This window comes from Camellia sinensis, chromosome 7 (assembly GCF_055761805.1).
Source record: "Camellia sinensis isolate YWXY chromosome 7, ASM5576180v1, whole genome shotgun sequence".
Lineage (NCBI taxonomy): Eukaryota > Viridiplantae > Streptophyta > Magnoliopsida > Ericales > Theaceae > Camellia > Camellia sinensis.
Window position 1 is genome coordinate 89,281,471 of NC_138967.1, and position 24,547 is coordinate 89,306,017.

General features: G+C 39.3%; 1 protein-coding gene across 1 annotated transcript; it reads left to right on the forward strand.

Annotated features, from left to right (window-relative positions):
• Positions 1-400: 400 nt before the first annotated feature.
• On the forward strand, positions 401-4,082 carry LOC145795933 (uncharacterized). Its single transcript, XM_082880881.1, has 7 exons — positions 401-1,173; positions 1,365-1,695; positions 1,976-2,956; positions 3,053-3,121; positions 3,224-3,314; positions 3,843-3,917; positions 4,012-4,082. The coding sequence occupies exons 1-7, from the start codon at positions 401-403 to the stop codon at positions 4,080-4,082; spliced, it is 2,391 nt and encodes a 796-aa protein (XP_082737007.1).
• Positions 4,083-24,547: the final 20,465 nt, after the last annotated feature.

Below are 24,547 nucleotides of genomic sequence, written 5' to 3' on the forward strand. Positions count from 1 at the left end.
TTCAAATACTTTGACTTCTGGTCTCAACACCCAGATTTTCTTAGTACTGTTTCTAATACCTGGTCTCAATATATTCGTGGTGTCCCTATGTTCGGAATTTGTCAGAAGCTGAGACAACTCAAAGTCAGTCTTAAGCTTCTAAATAAAAAAGACTTTAGTGATCTATCCACTGTCCTTATCTCTAAGGCTAGTTTGGATCTTGCTCAAATTAAGCTTGATAAGGATCCTTTGAACTGTGGGCTCTGTGGAGAGAGAGGAGTTGAAAAGATACATTGAGCTTAGCAATTTGGAAGAGTGCCTTGCTTTTCAAAAATCCAGAGTCCAATGGTTTGGTCTAGGGGATAGGAATAGCAGCTTCTTTTTTAGGTCTGTTAAGAGTAATATTAATAGAGGTAAAATCATGAGTGTGGTTATGGAGGATGGTACTAGGTCCACTAAGAATTCTGATATTCATGATACTTTTGTCCAGTTCTATACCAAGCTATTTGGTGCCCCTATCTTGGGGGAGTACAATGGTCTTGAGCGCATCAAATCGTTGGTGAATAAAAAGGTTTCCAATTCCCAATCGACTCTTTTGGCTAAACCTATTTCGGATGTTGAAATCAAGGAGGTTTTTTGGTCTCTCAAAGCCAATAAAGCTCCTGGCCCTGATGGGTATTTAGCTGGTTTCTTCAAAAGCTCGTGGGATATTGTTGGGAAGGAGGTTACTCTTGCCATTAAGTCATTTTTTGACTCTGGTAAACTCTTTTCGGAGATCAATAGCACCATCATTGCTCTTATTCCTAAAATTCCTAATCCTATGAATGTTGGTGACTATAGGCCTATTTCTTGCTGCAACACCATCTACAAATGCATTGCCAAGATAATAGCTAACAGAGTCAAATTGGTGCTTCCTGATCTGATTGATCCTGTGCAATTTGCTTTTGTCCAGGGTAGAAGAATCTCGGACAACATCTTTCTGTCCCAAGAGATTATGAGGGGTTACCACCGGAGTTCCAAAACTCCGAAGTGCGCTATGAAAGTGGACATCATGAAAGCCTACGATACTGTGAGATGGGAGTTTATTATTGATATCCTCACTGCTATGGACTTTCCTCCTTGCATGATAAATTGGATCAAAGCTTGTATGACTAGTCCTTCTTTTTCCATTTGCATAAATGGTAGTCTTCATGGGTACTTTAAAGGGGCTAGGGGCTTAGGCAAGGAGACCCTATGTCCCCTTATCTTTTTATGTTGGCTATGGAGGTTTTGGCTAGAATTCTTGCTGAAAAATCTAGAAACCCTCTTTTTAAGTTCCATTGGAGATGTGAGAAGACTAAAATTGTTAATCTGTGTTTTGCTGATGACCTTATGATCTTCTGTAGAGGGGATCCGGGGACTGTTAATCTCATCATGCAAGGTTTGGAGGAATTTAGGAACTTGTCCGGTCTCACTCCTAATCCTAATAAGAGTAATATTTATTTTTCCGGGTGTAGTAGTGAGCTTAAAGCTAATATTTTGCACATTGCCAAATTCACTGAGGGCTCCCTCCCTGTGAAATATTTGGGTGTGCCTTTGATTACCACTAAGCTTAGAGCGTCTGATTGCCAAACCTTGGTTGATAGGATGACTAAAAAGATTAAAAGCTGGACCAATAAATTGCTATCTTATGCTGGAAGAGCCCAACTCATCCAGTCTATTCTTTTCTCGATGCAAGTTTATTGGTCTTCTATTTTTATTCTCCCTAAGAGGGTTATCCGCGACATTGAAAATCTTCTCAGATCTTTCCTTTGGTCTGGGACGGAGCTGAAAAAGCATAGTGCTAAAATTGCTTGGAAGCACATTTGCAAAAAAAAAAAAAAAAACTAAGGGTGGGCTTGGTTTTAAGGATATGGAGGTTTGGAATAAAGCGGCTATAGCCAAACATGTTTGGTATTTGTTTTCGGGTGGGGAATGTTCAATGTGGTGTCAATGGGTTAAGTCCTACTTACTTAAGGGTAAGACTTTTTGGGGTATTAAGGTGCCCAGTGATCCCTCCTTGGTTTGGAGGAAACTTTTGTCGCTTAGGGATTTAATTTTCCCTATTATCAAATTCAAAATTGGTAATGGTGAAAATGTGTTCCTCTGGCATGATAACTGGCACCCCTTTGGTTCGCTTTTGCTTCGGTATGGTCCTAGGATTTTGTATGATACCAACCTTCCTGACAGTTCTAAGGTTAGTTCAATTATCTCAAATGATTCTTGGAATTGGCCTTTTCCTAACTCTTGGGAGATACAGGAATGGATTGCTGCCACTCCTCCTTCTCTTAAACCTTCCCTTGATTCCCCTGATATTCCTGTGTGGAGTTTGACTGCTGATGGCTCTTTTTCTATTCACTCTGCTTGGGAATGTTGGAGGGACAAGGGCCCAAAGGTTACTTGGTCTAATCTCATTTGGGGTCCCCCTGTTATCCCTAGGGTTAGTTTCATTGTGTGGCTGGCTATCCATGAGAGACTTAACACTAGGGATAGGCTCCAAATCTTTGGTCTTCTTACGAGCCCTAGCTGCCCTTTATGTTGTGCTCCTGAGGAGAACCACTCCCATCTATTCTTTGGGTGTCTCTACTCCTCCAGGATTTGGGCTGTTATCCAAGCTAAATGTAATTCCCATTGGCCTTCTTTGCCCTGGTTGGAACTTGTTGAGTTTGCTACTAAATCCATCAATGGTAATTCTCTGAAATCTGTGATTATGAAACTCTCTTTTCTCTGCACTATCTACCACATTTGGATGGAGAGAAATAGAAGAATCTTTAGTAAGGTTTTCAAACCTGAAGAGGTTGTCACTAACTCTATCATCCAAATGGTTAGGGGTAGACTCCTTTCTATGGAAAATGTGAAAGCTTATGCAGGTGACAATTGGTATTTGGAACAATGGAACCTGCCTTCTAAAATCCTGTTGCAGTCCCAAACTGCTGCAGCTGAAAGGAATTTGAGTGGTGTAAATTATCCTACATTGAGGGTTGAATGATGGTGAGCAGATAAGGAGTGTTTTGCCTAACAAATGGTGCTGTTTTGCAGATGGTTTTATTCTCAGATTCTATCAGCTATTATGGATCCCAAATGTTTACAAAATCTGGAGCCTATGAAGGGAGGGTTGAGGGATGTGAGCCAGTACAGATGCTATTGTAAATGTGGGTTGAGTGGGGGGAGGAAGTACATATATTTTAGCCTAACATGTACTATATATTATATATATTTTGTGCAGGTTTATGGAATTCTCAAGTACATTGTTCAGCTGGCTGGAATGAGAGAGCACGATATATGTGGGCCGAGTGATGGGAGATCTTACTTTTTGGGTAAGTAAGTCATAAAATAAAGACAATGAAATTTACAAGTTTACAAGGGGCATACCCCAGGCATACCCAACAACAAATAAATAAACGAATACATAACCAACATAACCTACCACTGCACCCCTAAGATTGGGGGAGAAACACAAGAACAACAGAAAAAAACAAAATAACCCAACTTTGCCCATATATCCTTTTGTCCCCAAGTAACCCCTACCATCAGAGATAATAGACAGAAACTTGGGATGGATATATGGGCAAAGATACAAACAAACACCAAAAAACTTAAAAACCACAACAAGGAGTGGTGGCTGCTAGTAGCGCCTTGCCTAGGCATTTCAGTGGGTTTATTAGCTATCTTTATTTCTTTTATTTCTCTCCTGCTGTGAAGGAGTGGTGGCTGATTGCTATTCAGATTTGGATGGCTGTTGGCAGGGTGTGTATGTACCATAGTGATGGCTGCTTCAAGTGCCTTGCTATGCTACAAATGAGAGCAAATCAGTGGTCTTTACTTTTATTTTTATTTGTTCATAGTTGTAGTTTGCAGCTTGCCTATTCCTACGGGTTGTGTAGGAGGTTTCATGTGTATTTGTGTATCTTGTGTAGCAGGTTTCTTGAGCAATTTGGTAGGATGGGCCCCTCTTGGTACATCACTTCGGCTTGCTTGAGTTACAATTTTTGTATTACATTTATTTTGTTACAGGTGCCTATCCCTACGGGTTGTGTAGGGAGGCGTGTGGGTGTGTTGGTGCCCATCCCCTACGGGTTGTGTAGGGAGTTTTTGGACTGTTGTAATGGTGCTTGTTGGTTGCTAGTTTGTCCTTTGTACAAGGTCCCTATTCATCATAGGATATGGCCTTTGTACAATCTGCTTGGCAACGTTTTTCTTTTGGCTCTCCTAATTTTCGGATGTAGCTCTTAGGTTTGGTTTAGGTTTTTTGTTAGTGTTTCTTTGGGCTTCGGTGCCTGTGGGCTGAGGCTTGTGTTGTCTTCTGTTGTTAGGGCCTGGGGTATGCCCCTTGTATTTTTGTAAATCTTTCTGTTTTATATTATTTCTTATTCACCCAAAAAAAAAAAAAACCCTTAAGACAAATCAAAAATGATAACCAACCCCATTCGCCCCCAGTCTCTACCGTAAATCAACACATGGAATCCAGTAAGCATCCCACTCCTCACAGCCGTGACATCCTGGCCACTCAACAAAAGCCATGACAGAGGAAAAAATATATCCATGAGAAATCCCGACAGAGTCACATGAAGCTAGCACGATCAGTAACCATAAGCAACAGTCTTGTGAGTTGAAGTGACAACAGTAGCCCCACAACATCAAACCGATACATAGCCAAAAAATAACCTGAGATCAATCATCACATCCCCCAGTCCCTTCCTTGGTAGATCACAAGCCTCAAACCCCACGGCAGTGTCCCCTTCACTCCATGTCAGGCGTGGCAATACGATCAATTAGGATGGGTCACATGAAGACAAGAAGCAACCAGAAAACCGGTAGCTATCCTCCCGCTCATCTCCCAGTCTCTAACTCGGCTAGTCATCGAACCACTACTCCCCATAGCAGTGACTCCCCAATCACTCTTGGCGGAGATGGCTCAAAACCACCCTCATATCGAGTCACATGAGGATCACATGATCAATCAACATGATAAAATCGACTATAAAAGGCCCGCTGCAATGTGACTAAACAAAAATTTATGAGCTCACCAATCATATGAATATATGCAATTTGTCCATAAAATCAATGAGCCAAAATACCCAATTACTGCCCAATATCAAAAGGTGGGCCAAACTGTTGACACCAAATTTAAAAACCTCTGCAATGCCATAGACATCATCACAAAGGAACAAATAGCCGTGGGCCTAAGAAGCCAACCCATGGCCGAATACACTTACACCAACCCATTAACTAAATAAAACGTGGGCCCAAGCATCATCAATAATTTTGATGACTAACACTTCAAAATTTCTTCAAGGCCCACAGGTGGATTCCACTAGCAAAATGTATATATAAAATATTATATATAACACTTACAATCAACCTGCCCCACGTTTGAACCAAAAAGGCAACTCCACTAACCAAGACAATATATAACATATTATATATACCTGCCCCATATCTGAAACAACAGGCCTCCCCAAAATCGTGAGCCAAGGTGCAACCTACTACGTAGCTGCATTATAGCACTCATCACACGTCCAAACACATCAGTCATAATCCCACGCGCCCAAGGCTCGTGAAACCCACTTCATCTCCTTTAGAACACATGCATCAAAAAACAAATGTACCAACGGCCAGAACACGGCAAGGCATAGCACACAATCACGACAGACAGCGAAGCCCAGCCCTGCCGACCGCAGCTTATCGACGACCATGAGTTTCTCACGAACTGGAAATCCACTGTGGTAGTAACCCAGCCCAACATCTGACTCCAAAACAGATGCACCGTTGGTGAAGAACCCATCCACAATACACGCTTGAAGCCAAGAACGACGGACGCAGAATGGAAACCCACGCGTCATTTACACGACACCACTCGTAGCTCATAGGATCATCAACTGGCTACTCCATCTTCAAGCATAATCGGCAGAAAAAAACTACCAGATTAGCGAGCTAACATCCCACACCTGCGACGAGAAGAATGAAACTCTCACCACAGAAGCAACACAAACCAACGCCGAATCAAAGATTGCCATAGCCGAGCCATAAACACATACTCCGGTAGCAACACCATGATAACGAACTAACACAAATCGGCCGGTGATAACGCACCTGCAACACCAAACCAAAAACCACCTTGTCATTCATGGCCAACCTCGCACTGTAGAGGCTCTGAACTAACCGGAGATGACTCATAAACTCAACGTTGCAGGCCCACCTCCAAAACTTTTGAAAGGCAGCGCCTAAACTATCGCACAATCTAAAATACATACTCACTCACCCCTCAGAAATGGGTAGAGGAGCTAAACAACTGGCCAAATAATGCACCAGACCATTACCACCGGGGGGAGAGAGGCTCTACTTTCTTCCCCTTTTCAATCTCCCAATCTAAATTTTGATGGGAGATCTTACATTGAGTGAAGAGCTCTCTTTTCTTGTGGGTCGAGTGAGGGGAGGTCCTATACTGAATGCTTGTTGTTTCTTCTTCTTTATGACTCAATATATTGTTATGGAAATTCCTTTCTATTATATGTTGAACAGGTTAAACAGCAACTTGTAAGGTGGGATTGTTCCTGGCAGTTTCTTTCGGATTGTTATTGGGCTTGTTATTGGGCTTTGGCTGCAAGTAGCCTGCTGTTGGTGACTGCTTTTGGGCATTGGCATCAATCTGTGCCTGGTTATACCTGGTGGTGTGAAGGTGGCTGCAACCAGGGCCCCTCTTTGACGTTGTACGCTGTGTGGATATGCTCTTCGGTGATGGCAGCAAGTTGCGCCTTGCCTAGGCATTTCAGTGGGTTCATAAGCTGTTTTCATTTCTGTTTGTACATATACCCGTATAGTGTGTTTGTAATTTTGTATACCATAATTTTGTCCCCTCTTTGGGCTGTTTTGTCTTTAGTTCTGGCCATGTTTGAGTCTTAGTATTGGGCTGGTGTTTTGTTGGTTTTCATGCTGGTCCTTGTATTTCCCTAGTTCGGTGCAACTGCTGGGCTGGTGTTGTATTTGTGCAAGACCCCTGTCTGTTATGGGGACATGATTTTTGAACAATTATTATGTTCTGCTTAGTTGTCTTGGCTGTGTGTGTCCCCCCGGTTATGTGGGTTGGTAGGTTTTTGTTTCTTTTCAGTTTGGGTGTTGTTGTTGTAGTTTGTGGTAGGACCTGGGGGATGCCCCTTGCATTCGTGTAAATTTTCCTGTTTTATTTATTACTTATTCACCCAAAAAAAAAGGTACCCTGGTTTGGGGATTGTGATTATTAATTTTTTTATATATATTAGTTTTATTTGTAATAGTTTCCCCCTCCTTTAGGGGGTAGCGCGAGATTCTATGTATTACCTGGGGTATGCCCCTTGTAAATGTGTAAACTTTTGTGTTTAATTTATGACTTACCCACCCAAAAAAAAAAAAAATAATGTTTTTTTTTTTTTTTTTTTTTTTTGGGTAAGTAAGTCATAAAATAAAGACAATGAAATATACAAGTTTACAAGGGGCATACCCCAGGCACGCCCAACAACAAATAAAAACAAGTATAACCAACATAAACAACCACTGTACCCCCCTAAAAATGGGAGGACAAACAAGAACAAGAGAAAACACAAAAAAAACCCAACTCTGCCCCTATATCCTTTTTGTCCTCAAGTAACCCCTACCATCAGAGAGAATAGATAGAAACTTGAGGTGGATATATGGGCAAAGATACACACAAATAACATCCAAAGCTAAAAAACCTAACAAACATACTGACAAAAACAACAACCCACAAGCCGAGTCAAAGATGACAGTCAACCGCACATGCCCCCAGTCTCGACTGCAGATAAAACATAGAATCCAATAAGCAACCCACTCCTCACAGCCGTGACATCCTAGCCACTTAACCAAAGCAATGACGGAGGATAAAATATATCCCATGAGAAATCCCAGCAGAGTCACATGACGCTAGCACTGTCAAAAAACCATAAGCCACGGTCTAGGGAGTTGAAGTGAAACTACAATAGCCCCTCAGCAACAAACCAAAACACAGCCAACAAAATCATGAGATCAATCATCACATCCCCCAGTCCCTTCCGATCACAAGCCTCAAACCCCACGGCAGTGTGCCCTTCACTCCATGTCAGGCGTGGCAATACGATCAATTAGGACGGGTCACATGAAGATAAGAAGCAACCAGAAAACCAGTAGCTATCCTCCCGCTCATCTCCCAGTCTCTAACTCAGCTAGTCATCGAACCACTACTCCCCATAGCAGTGACTCCCCAATCACTCTTGGTGGAGATGGCTCAAAACCGCCCTCATATCGAGTCACATGAGGATCACACAATCAATCATCATAAAATCATTAACTATATATGTTTCGCTGCCAAGAGTCTAAATAAGAGAAGTTTCCAAATGAATCCAATAAACAATGGCCCCTAATAGACAAACACAAAATTGACCAAATAGAGCCCAGCTCTCTCCAAAATAGTGACCACGAGCAGCCCAAAAAAACCAATCTGTGGGCCCACCATTTATCTAAAATCCACACGGCCTCAACTAGCACATGGGCCAACGTGATTTTTCTGATAAGCTTACAAAACAACCCACACGTGGCCCACCCACTACATCACTAAAACTCAACTAAGCAGCTAAAGCATAAGTCAACCAAAATATGTATATAAATATATATATAAAGTTGATATAGCAATTACCTTTCCAACATCAACACCACGTAAAGTTGATGTACACAGCACCCAACAAGACCTGAATAGCCACCTTGTTGGTCTGCCCCAAGACCCACGTGCTATCCTAGCAGAATAGCAGCAAAGCTTATATAGCAAGCTTAGATGAAAAAACACGACACCTATGTCCACGCGACTGACCACACGTGACGGCCACGCTCCATCTCAGAACTTAACCAGTAGCAACGCCGACCATCTCCAAACGTCGGTGCAAGAACTAGACGCCGGAACTCCACCAATCGCAGTAGTGTAACCATCGGCAGTCTACCTACAACTCACGTCGGACCGTCTACATGCTATCTCATTCTCAATACAGTATCAACGACGCCGGTGCAACAGAAACCTGACCAGCTCCTGAGAACCCTGCGTATAGCTCCATCTCCACAACAGTGTAACGACGGTACCGGAAAACCAGTCAACCAACCCAGCACAGCCGGCGAACAAAAACACGGTAGTGCAAGAAACTAGCCGGAGCAAAACATCGTCACCTCCACGCTACCACCATTTGCATCAACGCACACAAAACACTTTACCAGGTCGCGAACGACGGCAGATAGAAACCATCCACAATATCAAACACCTATTGAACATAAGCAGCACCCAAACCAAAAAAGCTCGCACACACCAAAAAACTGTGGTGTAAAGTCACCATGTCGGAGTGGTTAGAGTTCCCAAACCGTAAACAAATACAAGCTGGATATACACCCTCAGAATAGCGCTAGAGCACCTACTCACGTGAGACTACCGGAGTAGACCAAGGCAGCAACACACCGCACAATCACGCCGGCGAAACCAACACCGGAAGAGCACATAACTAGAGCGGAAAAGTAAAACGGTGGCACCCTTGTCACTCCAAGCAATTCATATAAACGCACCAATCATGTCCGGCGTACCCCTTACAGCGGCACACACAAGAACGACTGGAAAAACAAGGCAACTCAGGCGAGATGCCACGCCCAAGAAGACTATCCTTAGTTCACAACCAGTTCACCCTAGATCAAACCACGGGTTATACAAAGAACGCAACAGCCATAGATAACCTATGGACGAAACTGATTGTAAACGCAACAGCACCAAAACTCAACAAACCCACTCGAAAGATAAACAAAACCAGCCGGAATCTAAGATAGCCGGACTGATAGTCAAGATATAAGCTCTTTAAAACTCACACAGAACCCTTTCTCCCTCATGGGAGAGGAAGATAACCGGAACAATACACCATTTTCACTCCGGGGGGAGCTTTCTCTCTCTAGAATTTAGAGAGAGAGGCTCTGCTTTTTTCCCTGTTTACTCCGTGAAAAAAAAAAAAAAAAATGTTTCACTGTAACTTTCTCCGTCCTTCTCTATTTTGTTCTAGGAACTAACTAGATTAGGCCACTAATTGCTTCATTAGCTTAAGTGGCCGAGTTTAACCCGAACTAAGTTTGCTCAGTCTCCGAGAAAGAGAATTTTAGATTAATGGTAACTTAACGATATTAGTTGAACCTAATCACCTCATTTAAGGTTTTCTAAATCATCTAAGGGTTCAATTCTCAAGCAGAAAACGATGAATTTAAATTTCCTTTGACTTTATTCACATTTCTCTTCTTTTCTTTTTTTTTTCTTTTTTTTTCCTCAAACGTTCTCTTCTGACACTAGAGAATAATGTTTCCCTGCAACTTTCTTCGTCCTTCTACATCCTTGTCTATTTTCATCAACGAACTAATTATATTAGGCCACTAATTGTTTTATTAGCTTAAGTGGCCAAGTTTAAGTCAAACCAACCTTGCTTAGACACCAAGAAAGAGAATTTTCTGAGTAACTGTTGCTTAACGATTTAAGGTTAACTTAAGCACCTCGCTCAAGGTTTTCTTAGTCACTTAAGTGTTCAATTCTCGAGACCAAAATGATGAATATGAATTCCCTTCGATTTTTTTCTTATTTTTCTTTCTTTTCTCTAACGTTCTTTTCTACCTTTGAAGAAGAAGAATGTTTCTATCCAACTTTCTCCGTCCTTCTCCATCCTTCTCTATTTCTTCTACGAACTAATTAGCTGAGGCCAGTAATTGTTTCATTAGCTTAAGTGGCCAAGTTTTAACTCAAACTGGCCTTGCTTAGCCTCCAAGAAAGCAAACTTTCTAAGTAAATGTAGGTTAACGGTATTAGTTTAATACAAGCACCTCATTTAATCTGTTCTAAAGTCCAAATGGTTGAATTTGAATTCCCTTTTACATTCTTCCAATTTCTCTTTCTGTTCTCTAACTTTCTCTTCCAAAAGCAAACCAAAACAAGCCGAATGTTACTCTCTAAGTTTATCCGTGCTTCACCTTCCTTCTCCATTTTGTTGTGGGAACTAATTAGCTCAGACCACTAACTGTTTCATTAGCTTAAGTGGCCAAGTTTAACTAACACTAACCTAGCTTAGCCTCCAAGAAAGAGAATTTCCGGAATAATTGTAGCTTAATATTTTTGTTTAACTTAATCACCTCATTTAAGGTTCTCTAAATCATCTAAGTGTTGAATTCTTAAGTCCAAAATGATGTATTTGAATTTCTCTTGATTTTCTTCCTATTTCTTTTACTTTTCGCTAACTTTCTATTCTTGCTCTCACGAATAATGTTTCTCTGTAACTTTCCCCATCCTTCTCTATTTTGTCCTGGGAACTATGTGGATTAGGCCACTAATTGTTTCATTCGCTTAAGTGGGCAAGTTTAACTCAAATTAAGCTTACTTAGCCTCCAAGAAAAAGAATTTTCTAATAAATTGTAGCTTAACGATATTATTTGAACTGAATCACCTCATTTAAGGTTTTCTAAATCATCTAAGTGTTGAATTCTCAAGTCCAAAACGATGAAATTGAATTCCCTTTGATTTTCATCCTATTTCTTCTTCTTCTTTTTTTTCCTCAAACTTTCTCTTCTAACACTCAAGAATAAGGTTTCTCCGTAACTATCTCCGTCCCTCTACATCCTTCTCTATTTTCGTTAACGAACTAATTTGCGTAGGCCTCTAATTGTGTCATGAGCTTAAGTGGCCAAGTTTAACTGAAATTAACCTTGCTTATTAGCCACCAAGAAAGAGAATGTTATGAGTAATTGTTGCTTAACGATATTAGTCTAACTTAAGCACCACGCTTAAAGTTTTCTTAGTCACTTAAGTGTTCAATTGTCACATCGAACAGGATGAATATGAGTTCCCTTTGATTTGTTTCTTATTTCTCTTTCTTTTCTCTAACTTTCTCTTCTACCTCTGAAGAAGAATGTTTCTGTCCAACTTTCTCCGTCCTTCCCGATTTCATTAGCTTAAGTGGCCAAGTTTAACTCAAACTGACCTTGCTTAGCTTTTGAGAAAGCGAACTTTCTAAGTAAATGTAGGTTAACAGTATTAGTTTAATACAAGCACCTCATTTAATCTTTTTTAAAGTCCAAATGGTTGAATTTGAATTCCCTTTTACATTCTTCCAATTTCTCCTTCTGTTCTCTAACTTTCTCTTCCAAAAGCAAAACCAAAACAAGCCGAATGTTACTCTCTAACTTTATCCGCGCTTCACCTTCCTTCTCCATTTTGTTGTGGGAACTAACTAGCTCGGACCACTAATTGTTTCATTAGCTTAAGTGGCCAAGTTTAACTAACACTAACCTAGCTTAGCCTCCAAGAAAGAGAATTTCCGGACTAATTGTAGCTTAATATTTTAGTTTAACTTAATCACCTCATTTAAGGTTCTCTAAATCATCTAAGTGTTGAATTCTCAAGTCCAAAACGATGTATTTGAATTTCTCTTGATTTTCTTCCTATTTCTTTTTCTTTTCGCTAACTTTCTATTCTTGCTCTCACGAATAATGTTTCTCTGTAACTTTCTCCATCCTTCTCTATTTTGTCCTGGGAACTGTGTGGATTAGGCCACTAATTGTTTCATTCGCTTAAGTGGGCAAGTTTAACTCAAACTAAGCTTACTTAGCCTCTAAGAAAAAGAATTTTCTGATAAATTGTAGCTTAACTATATTATTTGAACTTAATCAACTCATTTAAGCTTTTCTAAATCATCTAAGTGTTGAATTCTCAAGTCCAAAACGATGAAATTGAATTCCCTTTGATTTTCATCTTCTTCTTTTTTTTCCTTAAACTTTCTCTTCTAACACTCAAGAATAAGGTTTCTCCGTAACTTTCTCCGTCTCTCTACATCCTTCTCTATTTTCTCTAACGAACTAATTTGCGTAGTCCACTAATTGTGTCATTAGCTTATGAGTAATTGTTGTTTAACAATATTAGTCTAACTTAAGCACCACGTTTAAGGTTTTCTGAGTCACTTAAGTGTTCAATTGTCACGTCGAACAGGATGAATATGAGTTCCCTTTGATTTGTTTCTTATTTCTCTTTCTTTTCTCTAACTTTCTCTTCTACCTCTGAAGAAGAAAGTTTCTGTCCAACTTTCTCCGTCCTTCTCCGTTCTTCCCGATTTCATTAGCTTAAGTGGCCAAGTTTAACTCAAACTGACCTTGCTTAGCTTTCGAGAAAGCGAACTTTCTAAGTAAATGCAGGTTAACGGTACATTTTACTGTTTTTATTTTATGACTTACTTACCCAAAAAAAAAACGGTATTAGTTTAATATAAGCACCTAATTTAATCTTTTCTAAATGACATAAATGCTCAATTAAGTAGCCAAGCTTAACTCAAGCTGACCCTGCTCATCCTCCAAAAAAGTAAATTTTCTAAGGAAATATGGAATATCGGTATTAGCATGACGTAAGCACCATGTTTATGCTTTTCTAAACGATGCAAGTGTTCAATTCTAAAGTCTAAATGGTTGAATTTGAATTCCCTTGTACATTTTTCCAATTTCCCCTTCTGTTCCCTAACTTTCTCTTCCAAAAGCAATCCAAACAAGCCCAATGTTTCTCCCTAAGTTTCTTCGTGCTTCACCTACCTCCTTTCTCCATTTTGTTGTAGGAACTAATTAGTTTAGGCCACTGACTGTTTCATTAGCTTAAGTGGCCAACTTTAACATAGGCTAAGTTCTTTTTGTCTTCAAAAAAGATAATTTTCTGAGTAATTGTAGCTTAACTATATTAGTTTAACTTAAGGACCTCATTTAAGGTATTCTAAATCATCTAAGTGTTCAATTCTCAAGTCCAAAACGATGAATTTGTATTCCCTTTGATTTTCTTTCGATTTCTTCATCTTTTTCTCTAACTTTCTCTTCTAGCTCTCAAGAATAATGTTTTTCTGTAACTTTCTCTGTCCTTCTCTATTTTGCTCTAGGAACTAACCAGATTAGGCCACCAATTGTTTCATTAGCTTAAGTGGCCAAGTTTAACCCGAACTAAGTTTGCTCAGTCTCCGAGAAAGAGAATTTTTTGATTATTGGTAACTTAACGATATTAGTTGAACCTAATCAACTCATTTAAGGTTTTCCAAATCATCTAAGGGTTAAATTCTCAAGCAGAAAACGATAAATTTAAATTCCCTTTGACTTTATTCACATTTCTCTTTTTTTTTTTTTTTTTTCTCTTTTCTTTTCCTCAAACGTTTTCTTCTGACACTCAAGAATAATGTTTCCCTGAAACTTTCTTCGTCCTTCTACATCCTTCTCTATTTTCATCAACGAACTAATTATATTAGGCCACTAATTGTTTCATTAGTGTAAGTCGCCAAGTTTAACTCAAACCAACCTTGCTTAGCCACCAAGAAAGAGAATTTTCTGAGTAATTGTTGCTTAACGATATTACGTTAACTTAAGCACCTCGCTCAAGGTTTTCTTAGTCACTTAAGTGTTCAATTCTCGAGACCAAAAGGATGAATATGAATTCCCTTCGATTTTTTTCTTATTTTTCTTTCTTTTCTCTAACTTTCTTTTCTACCTTTGAAGAAGAAGAATGTTTCTACCCAACTTTCTTCGTCCTTCTACATCCTTCTCTATTTATTTTACGAACTAATTAGCTGAGGCCAGCAATTGTTTCATTAGCTTCAGTGGCCATGTTTAACTCAAATTGACCTTGCTTAGCCTGCAAGAAAGCGAACTTTCTAAGTAAATGTAGGTTAACGGTATTAGTTTAATACAAGCACCTCATTTAATCTTTTCTAAAGTTCAAATGGTTGAATTTGAATTCCCTTTAACATTCTTCCAATTTCTCCTTCTGTTCTCTAACTTTCTCTTCCAAAAGCAAAACCAAAACAGGCCGAATGTTACTCTCTAACTTTATCCGTGCTTCACCTTCCTTCTCCATTTTGTTGTGGGAACTAATTAGCTCGGACCACTAATTGTTTCATTAGCTTAAGTGGCCAAGTTTAACTAACACTAACCTAGCTTAACCTCCAAGAAAGAGAATTTCCGGACTAATTGTAGCTTAATATTTAAGTTTAACTTAATCACCTCATTTAAGGTTCTCTAAATCATCTAAGGGTTGAAATCTCAAGTCCAAAGCGATGTTTTTGAATTTCTCTTGATTTTCTTCCTATTTCTTTTTCTTTTCGCTATCTTTCTATTCTTGCTCTCACGAATAATGTTTCTCTGTAACTTTCTCCATCCTTCTCTATTTTGTCCTGGGAACTATGTGGATTAGGCCACTAATTGTTTCATTCGCTTAAGTGGGCAAGTTAAACTCAAACTAAGCTTACTTAGCCTCCAAGAAAATGAATTTTCTGATAAATTGTAACTTAACGATATTATTTGAACTTAATCACCTCATTTAAGGTTTTCTAAATCATTTAAGTGTTGAATTCTAGAGTCCAAAACGATGAAATTGAATTCCCTTTGATTTTCATCCTATTTCTTCTTCTTCTTCTTCTTTTTCCTCAAACTTTCTCTTCTAACACTCAAGAATAAGGTTTCTCCGTAACTTTCTCCGTCTCTCTACATCCTTCTCTATTTTCTTTAACTAACTAATTTGCGTAGGCTAATTGTGTCATTAGCTTAAGTGGCCAAGTTTAACTCAAATTAACCTTGCTTATTAGCCACCAAGAAAGAGAATGTTATGAGTAATTGTTGGTTAACGATATTAGTCTAACTTAAGCACCACGTTTAAGGTTTTCTGAGTCACTTAAGTGTTCAATTGTCAAGTCGAACAGGATGAATATGAGTTCTCTTTGATTTTTTTCTTATTTCTCTTTCTTTTCTCTAACTTTCTCTTCTACCTCTAAAGTAGGATGTTTCTGTCCAACTTTCTCCGTCCTTCTCCGTCCTTCCCGATTTCATTAGCTTAAGTGGCCAAGTTTAACTCAAACTGACCTTGCTTAGCTTTCGAGAAAGCGAACTTTCTAAGTAAATGCAGGTTAACGGTATTAGTTTAATATAAGCACCTAATTTAATCTTTTCTAAATGACATAAATGCTCAATTAAGTAGCCAAGCTTAACTCAAGCTGACCCTGCTCATCCTCCAAAAAAGCAAATTTTCCAAGGAAATATGGAATAGCGGTATTAGCATGACGTAAGCACCACATTTATGCTTTTCTAAACGATGCAAGTGTTCAATTCTAAAGTCCAAATGGTAGAATTTGAATTCCCTTGTACATTCTTCCAATTTCCCCTTCCGTTCTCTAACTTTCTCTTCCAAATGCAATCCAAACAAGCCCAATGTTTCTCCCTAAGTTTCTTCATGCTTCTCCAACCTCCCTTCTCCATTTTGTTGTAGGAACGAATTAGCTTAGGCCACTAATTGTTTCATTAGCTTAAGTGGCCAAGTATAACATAGGCTTTTTTGTCTTCAAAAAAGATAATTTTCTGAGAAATTGTAGCTTAACGATATTAGTTTAACTTAAGGACCTCATTTAAGGTGCTATGGGGAATAGTGGTTCGATGACTTGCTGAGTTAGAGACTGGGAGATGAGCGGGAGGATAGCTACTGGTTTATGGCTGCTTCTTGTCTTCATGTGACCCATTCTATGGAGTGAAGGGCACACTGCCGTGGGGTTTGAGGCTTGCGATCTACCAAGGAAGGGACTGGGGGATGTGATGTTTGATCTTATGCGATTTTTTACTATGTTGGGCTGTTGCTGTGGGGCTATTGTTTTTTCGCTACAAATCCCAAGACCGTTGATTATGGTTCCTGCTCGTGCTAGCTTCATGTGACTCTGTCGGGATGTGTCATGGGGTAGATTTTTTCCTCTGTCATGGCTTTGGCTCAGTGGCTAGGATGTCGCGGCTGTGAGGAGTGGAAGGCTTACTGGACTCCATGTGCTCATCTTCGGTAGAGACTGGCGGCTTGTGGGGGTGGCTTTCCTTTTGGATCTGGCTTGTGGGTTGCAGCCTTGTGTGTTTGATTGTTATGTTTAAATAGCTTGGTGGTGTTTGTTTGTACCTTTGCCCATATATCCACCCCAAGTTTCCACCTATTATCTCTGATGGTAGGGGTTACTTGGGGACAAAAGGATATATGGGCAAAGTTGGGTTATTTTGTTATTCTATTGTTCTTGTGTTCCCCCCCCCCCCCATCTTACGGGGGTACTTTAGTAGTTTATCTTGGTTATGTAATCTTTTAGTTATTTGTTGTTGGGCGTACCTGGGGTATGCCCTTTGTAGACTTGTATATTTCGTTGTCTTTATTTTATGACTTACTTACCCAAAAAAAAATATTTCTCCCTAAGTTTCTTCGTGCTTCACCTGCCTCCATTCTCCATTTTGTTGTAACAACTAATTAGCTTAGGCCACAAACTGTTTCATTAGCTTAAGTGGCCAAGTTTAACATAGGCTAAGCTTTTTTTGTCTTCAAAAAAGATAATTTTCTAAGTAATTGTAGCTTAACGATATTAGTTTAACTTAAGGACCTCATTTAAGGTATTCTAAATCATCTAAGTGTTCAATTCTCAAGTAGAAAACGATGAATTTAAATTCCCTTTGACTTTATTCACATTACTCTTCTTTTTTCTTTTTTTTTTTCCTCAAACGTTCTCTTTTGACACTCAAGAATAATGTTTCCCTGCAACTTTCTTTGTCCTTCAACATCCTTCTCTATTCTCATCAACGAACTAATTATATTAGGCCACTAATTGTTTCATTAGCTTAAGTGGCCAAGTTTAACTCAAACCAACCTTGCTTAGCCACCAAGAAAGAGAATTTTCTGAGTAATTGTTGCTTAACGATATTACGTTAACTTAAGCACCTCGCTCAAGGTTTTCTTAGTCACTTAAGTGTTCAATTCTTGAGACCAAAAGGATGAATATGAATTCCCTTAAACGTGGTGCTTAACTTAAACTAATATCGTTAAGCAACAATTACTCAAAAAAATCTCTTTCTTGGTGGCTAATAAGCAATGTTAATTTGAGCAAAACTTGGCCACTTAAGCTAATGACACAATTAGTGGCCTAACCAAAATAGTTCATTAAAGAAAATAGAGAAGGATGTAGAGGGACAGAGAAAGTTACGGAGAAACCTTATTCCTGAGTATTAGAAGAGAAAGTTTGAGGGAAAAAAAGAAGAAGAAGAAACAGGATGAAAATCAAAGGGAATTCAATTTCATCGTTTTGGACTTGAGAATTCAACGCTTAGAGGATTTTGAAAACCTTAAATGAGGGTGATTAAGTTCAAATAATATCGTTAAGCTACAATTTATCAGAAAATTCTTTTTCTTGGAGGCTAAGTAAGCTTTTTTTTTTTGTTACAAGCTAAGTAAGCTTAGTTTGAGTTAAACTTGCCCACTTAAGCGGATGAAATGATTAGTGGCCTAATCCACATAGTTCCCAAGACAAAATAGAGAAGGATCAAGAAAGTGGAAAATTTGAAGGGTACTACACTAAAAAAAGTTGTTCCAACAGAAGAGCAGGCAAAACAAACTCACTCTGTAAAAAGTAGCTCCTCTGGCAAGGGCAACAAGAGCCAGAGGAAGAAACAAAGGTAAGTCCCAGTTTAGTTTGGTTGTGGGTTAGTAAATTTTTGTTGTTTCCAATGACTTTTAAAATTGCAACATGGAATGTTAGAGGGTTTAATGACCCTTCTGGGCATAAAGAAGTTAAAAAAATTTTGAATCGTGAAGACATTAAGGTCTTGGGCATTTTGGAGACCAAAATAAAAGCTACAAATGAAAATCGTATTTTATCATCTTGTTTAAATAATTGGTCCTTTTTGACTAACTCACTTCCTACTCAAACTGGGAGAATTTGTGTATGCTGGGATACTACTTTTTGTTCAGTTAAGTTAATTGAGTCATCTGATCAATTTTTGCTGTGTGAAATCACTGATTTTACAAAAGATGCTGTTTTTAAAGCTTGCTTTGTTTATACTGATAATAGGCATATTGTTAGGAAGGAGTTTTTTGAATACATGGTCAGGACCTCTTGTTTGCTGTCCAAAGTCCCTCTGGTTATGTTAGGTGATTTTAATGCTATTCGTTATGGGTCTGAGAAGTTTGGTGGCTCATCTGTGTGGTCTAGTGAAAAAGAAGCTTTCAATTCTCATATTCTTCAGTCTGAATTGGTGGATCTGTCTTATGGTGGTTGCCAATTCACTTGGGCTAATAAAAGAGACAGTGGGGACTATATTGCAACTAAAATTGATAGAGTTCTGGTGAATGAATCGTGGCTTGATTCTTTCCCAGCTTCCTCTGCTTATTTTCATCCCTCATCTGTCTCTGATCACTCCCCGACAGTGGTCACTGTCTCTACTGATGTGGTCTCTTTTGAGAAACCTTTTAAATTTTTTGATTTTTGGGCTCACCATGAAAACTTTATTCCTACTGTGTCTGAGGTGTGGAATCAGTATATCCCGGGGGTTCCTATGTTTCGTATTTGTCAAAAACTCCGCGACTTGAAGCTTGGTCTTAAAGTTTTGAAGAAAAAGGATTTTAGTGATATCTCCACTAGAGTCCTGGCTACGAGTTCGGAGTTAAATTCTGTTCAGTGGAAGTTGGATAAGGACCCTGGCAATCCTGTTCTACAAACACTTGAAAACAGTCTCCATAAACAGTATGTAGATCTTAGTGATGTTGAAGAAAGCTTGGCTCGCCAAAAGTCTAGGATCCAGTGGCTTGGTTTGGGGGATAGTAATAGCAAGTTCTTCTTTAGGTCTATTAAAGGCAACATTAATCGGGGTAAAATTCTCTGTATTGAGAGACATGATGGGCTTAGAACTACAAAGCCTGAGGATATTCAAGACGCTTTCATTAGCTTCTTTACTGGCTTATTTGGCAAGCCTATTGATGATCACTATAATGGTTTTGCTAGGATTAATTCTCTTGTGAAAACTAAGCTGTCTCAAGACCAGTCTTTGTTGCTTGCTAGTCCTGTGTCTGATAAGGAGATTAAAGATGTCTTTTGGTCGTTAAAACCCAATAAGGCCCCTGGCCCTGATGGGTTTTCTGCTGGCTTCTTTAAGAGCTCCTGGGATGTTGTTGGTAGAGAGGTCACCCATGCCATCAGAACTTTCTTCGAATCTGGTAAGTTACTCTCTGAAGTCAATAGTACTATTATCGCTCTTATTCCTAAAGTTCCTAACCCTGTAAAAGTTGGGGACTATAGGCCTATCTCCTGCTGTAATACCATTTACAAGTGCATTGCGAAAATTATTGCTTATAGGATTAAAACAGTTCTCCCTGATCTGATTGATCCTGTTCAGTCCGCATTTGTTTCTGGTAGGAAAATATCTGATAATATTTTCCTTTCCCAAGAGCTTCTGAGAGGGTACCATAGAGGTTCCCCTACTCCTAAGTGTGCCATGAAAGTGGACATTATGAAAGCTTATGACAGTGTTAGATGGGAGTTTATCATTGATATTCTTAGAGCTATGGGCTTTCCTCCTACTATGGTGTCTTGGATTCAAGCGTGCATTACTAGCCCTTCTTTCTCTATCAGTATCAATGGTAGCCTGCATGGCTATTTCAGAGGTGCCAGGGGTCTTAGACAAGGAGATCCCATGTCCCCTTACCTTTTTGTCCTAGCCATGGAGATTCTTGCTAGGATTTTTGCTGAAAAGTCTCCCGGCTTTCAAGTTTCATTGGCGATGTGACAAAACTAAAATTGTTAACCTCTGTTTTGCTGATGATCTTATGATCTTTTGTAGAGGTGATGTCCCCACGATTGAACTAATCATGGCTGGCCTTGATGAGTTTAGTAGCCTTTCTGGCCTCACTCCTAGCTCTAACAAGAGCAATATCTACTTCTCTGGTTGCAACCATGAGTTAAGAGAGTCGATCCTTAGAGTTGCTAAGTTTAGTGAAGGGACCCTCCCTGTTAAATATCTTGGGGTTCCTCTCATTACTACTAAGTTAAGAGCGGTTGACTGTAACCAACTCACTGATACAATCACTAAGAGCTGGACTAACAAAATTCTTTCATATGCCGGAAGAGGCCAGCTCATTCAGACCATTCTCTTTTCTATGCAAGTGTATTGGTCTTCTCTTTTCATTCTTCCTAAGAAGGTGGTTAAGGAGATTGAGAGTATCCTTCGGGCGTTCCTTTGGTCTGGTACTGAGCTCAAAAAGCATAGTGCTAAAGTTGCGTGGGACAAGGTGTGTGCTCCTAAAAATGAGGGCGGTTTGGGTTTTAAATCCATTGAGATTTGGAATAGGGCTGCTATTGCTAAACACATTTGGTTTCTGTTTTCCGGGGGTGAACAATCTATGTGGTGCCAATGGGTAAAATCGTACTTACTCAAGGGTAGAAGTTTCTGGCATGTCAACACTCCTAGTGACCCTTCTTGGGTTTGGAGGAAGCTTTTGTCTCTTAGGGATATTGTCTCCCCTCTTATTCTCCACAAGATAGGTAAGGGTGACTCCACATTCCTTTGGTATGATAATTGGCATCCTCTTGGGCCCCTCTGGGATAGATATGGGGATAGAATTCTGTATGATTCTGGCTTTAATAGTGAGACCAAAGTTAGTCAAATTGTTCGTGGTAACTCTTGGCATTGGCCTTTCCCTAATTCATGGGAAATTCAGGAGTGGATCTCGTCTACTCCTGAGAGTTGTAGACCTGATTCCTCTAGAAATGATCTTATTAGTTGGACCCTCACTTCTGATGGGGAATTCACCATCAAGTCTACTTGGCACCACTGGAGAAGCAAGTTTGCCAAAGTAGCTTGGCATGATTTTGTCTGGGGTCCCCATAAAATACCTAAGGTTAGCTTTATTGTCTGGCTTGCTATTCAGGAGAGGCTTAATACTGGTGATAGAGTGTCTGCTTTTGGTGTGATCACAACCTGCTCCTTTTGCCAGGATCCCAATGAAAGTCACTCTCATCTCTTTTTTGATTGCCTATTCTCTACTAAAGTTTGGCATGCTATTCAAGGTAAATGCAATGTTAACTGGCCAGATCTTCATTGGCCTGGGATCATTACTCATGCTACAGGAGAAACTAAGGGTAAAACTCTCAGAGCTAATGTCCTTAAGTTGGCTTTGATGTGCACTGTTTACAATCTTTGGCTTGAGAGGAATAATCGAAAATTCAGTAATGTCTCTAAACCTGTAGAGGTTGTTATCAAATCTATTATTCACATGGTTAGGGGGAGATTACTTTCTGTTAATACCTTTCCCAGATCTCCAGGGGATAACTGGTTTCTATCTCATTGGAACTTGCCTGAAAATGTTTTGAAGCCCCTTTCCTCTGTCAGGAATGGGAGGGCTGCAGAGTGATGTGAGTTTCTCTACATGAGGGTTGAGTGAAGGAGAGCAACATTTTGTTTCCTAATTGTTTGCTCATCTTTGCAGTTGTTGTGCTCATGGATTTCTCTTGAGAGTTGAGTGCTGTGAAAAACAAACACTTTCTGTAGCTTATTGTGGGTTGAGTGAATTTAGTCCTCAAATTGTTTTGTACTAATGTTTATATATATAGTAAATTTTTATGTGCAGGCTAAGGATGCTGTTATTGAGTGGTGTGAGTTCTTATACAGTGGGTTGAGTGATGTGAGGTCCTATATTGTGGGCTTTATCATTATGTTCCTGAAGCATGGTCTTCTTCCTTCATTTGGTTGTAATGTCTTCAAGTTACACAATGCCAAGTTTACTACAGAGTGTAAGCAAGGTGTGGGTTGCATGGGAGGTCAGCTGCGTCTCCATGGGCATTGCTGGTTTGCTGGTACAAATGTCTCGGGTTTAAGAGTTTCCTGGTGCGTGGTTATGGCTGCTTGTAGCGCCTCTGGTGGGAAGACTGTCTTTTTTTTCTGTTATTTTAACTTCTTACGGTTGGACATTATAGATGGTTTGCTGTGTTTAATTCCTTTTGGCCTATCCGTGCAGGATGTGCATGGCATTTCTGTTTTGTTGTTTTTTGGGTTTCGTACTGTGGATTATGGTACGCATGTGAGATGTGCTTGGTCTTCTTTCGACATGTTCCTCTTTTGCAAAGGAGCAATATTTGTGGATAGCATCCTAGGTCATCTGCTAAATGGGACAGCCACGGGATGGACTTCAGTTTTTTTGTTGACTTTGGCTGCTGGAAATGCCCATGATGTGATGTACCTTTTGCTTTTTATTTATTTTATTATTTGGTTGTCAAAGCCTGATGAATGCTTGTTTTATTTCTTGGTCTTATGCTTTACCTGCGGGATGTGCATGTTTAAGCTGGTCTGTATGGTCCCGAACCTGTTTGATTGTGTTTATCTTTCCCATATGTTTATTATGGGATACATGAACATTTTTGTATGTTCGGGTCCGTGTCGGTGTGTGTGGACTGTTCATTAGGCTTTGTTTGTTTTTTTGGTATTTTGGCTCGTTTTCAGTTTCTTAGTTTGTTGATCTAGGCTGTTTTTTGTTTCTTTGGTTAGGGCCTGGGGCATGCCCCTTGTATATGTGTAAATTTCTGTGTTTTTAATTTATGACTTATTCACCCAAAAAAAAAAAAATAGAGAAGGATGGAGAAAGTTACAGAGAAACATTATTCGTGAGAGCAAGAATAGAAAGTTAGCGAAAAGAAAAAGAAATAGGAAGAAAATCAAAAGAAATTCAAATACATCGTTTTAAACTTGAGAATTCAACGCTTAGATGATTTAGAGAACCTTAAATGAGGTGATTAAGTTAATCTAAAATATTAAGCTTCAATTAGTCCAGAAATTCTTTTTCTTGGAGGCTAAGCTAGGTTAGTGTTAGCTAAACTTGGCCACTTAAGCTAATGAAACAATTAGTGGTCCGAGCTAATTAGTTCCCACAACAAAATGGAGAAGGAAGGTGAAGCGCAGATAAATTTAGAGATTAACATTCAGCTTGTTTTGGTTTGCTTTACTTAGAGAACAGGAGAAGAAATTGGAAGAATGTAAAAGGAAATTCAAATTCAACCATTTGGACTTCAGAAAAGATTAAATGAGGTGCTTGTATTAAACTAATACCGTTAACCTACATTTACATTTACTTTACCCACCCAAAAAAACCTACATTTACTTAGAAAGTTCGCTTTCTTGGAGGCTAAGCAAGGTCAGTTTGAGTTAAACTTGGCCACTTAAGCTAATGAAACAATTACTGGCCTCAGCTAATTAGTTCGTAGAAGAAATAGAGAAGGACGGAGAAGGACGGAGAAAGTTGGATAGAAACATTCTTCTTCAAAGGTAGAAAAGAAAGTTAGAGAAAAGAAAGAAAAATAAGAAAAAAATCGAAGGGAATTCATATTCATCCTTTTGGTCTCGAGAATTAAACACTTAAGTGACTAAGAAAACCTTAAGCGAGGTGCTTAAGTTAGCCTAATATCGTTAAGCAACAATAACTCAGAAAAATTCTCTTTCTTGGTGGCTAAGAGAGGTTGGTTTGAGTTAAACTTGGCCACTTAAGCTAATGAAACAATTAGTGGCCTAATATAATTAGTTCGTTGATGAAAATAGAGAAGGATGTAGAAGGACGAAGAAAGTCGCAGGGAAACATTATTCTTGAGTGCCAGAAGAGGACGTTTGAGGAAAAAAAAGAAAAAAGAAGAAGAAGAAGAGAAATATGAATAAAGTCAAAGGGAATTTAAATTCATCATTTTCT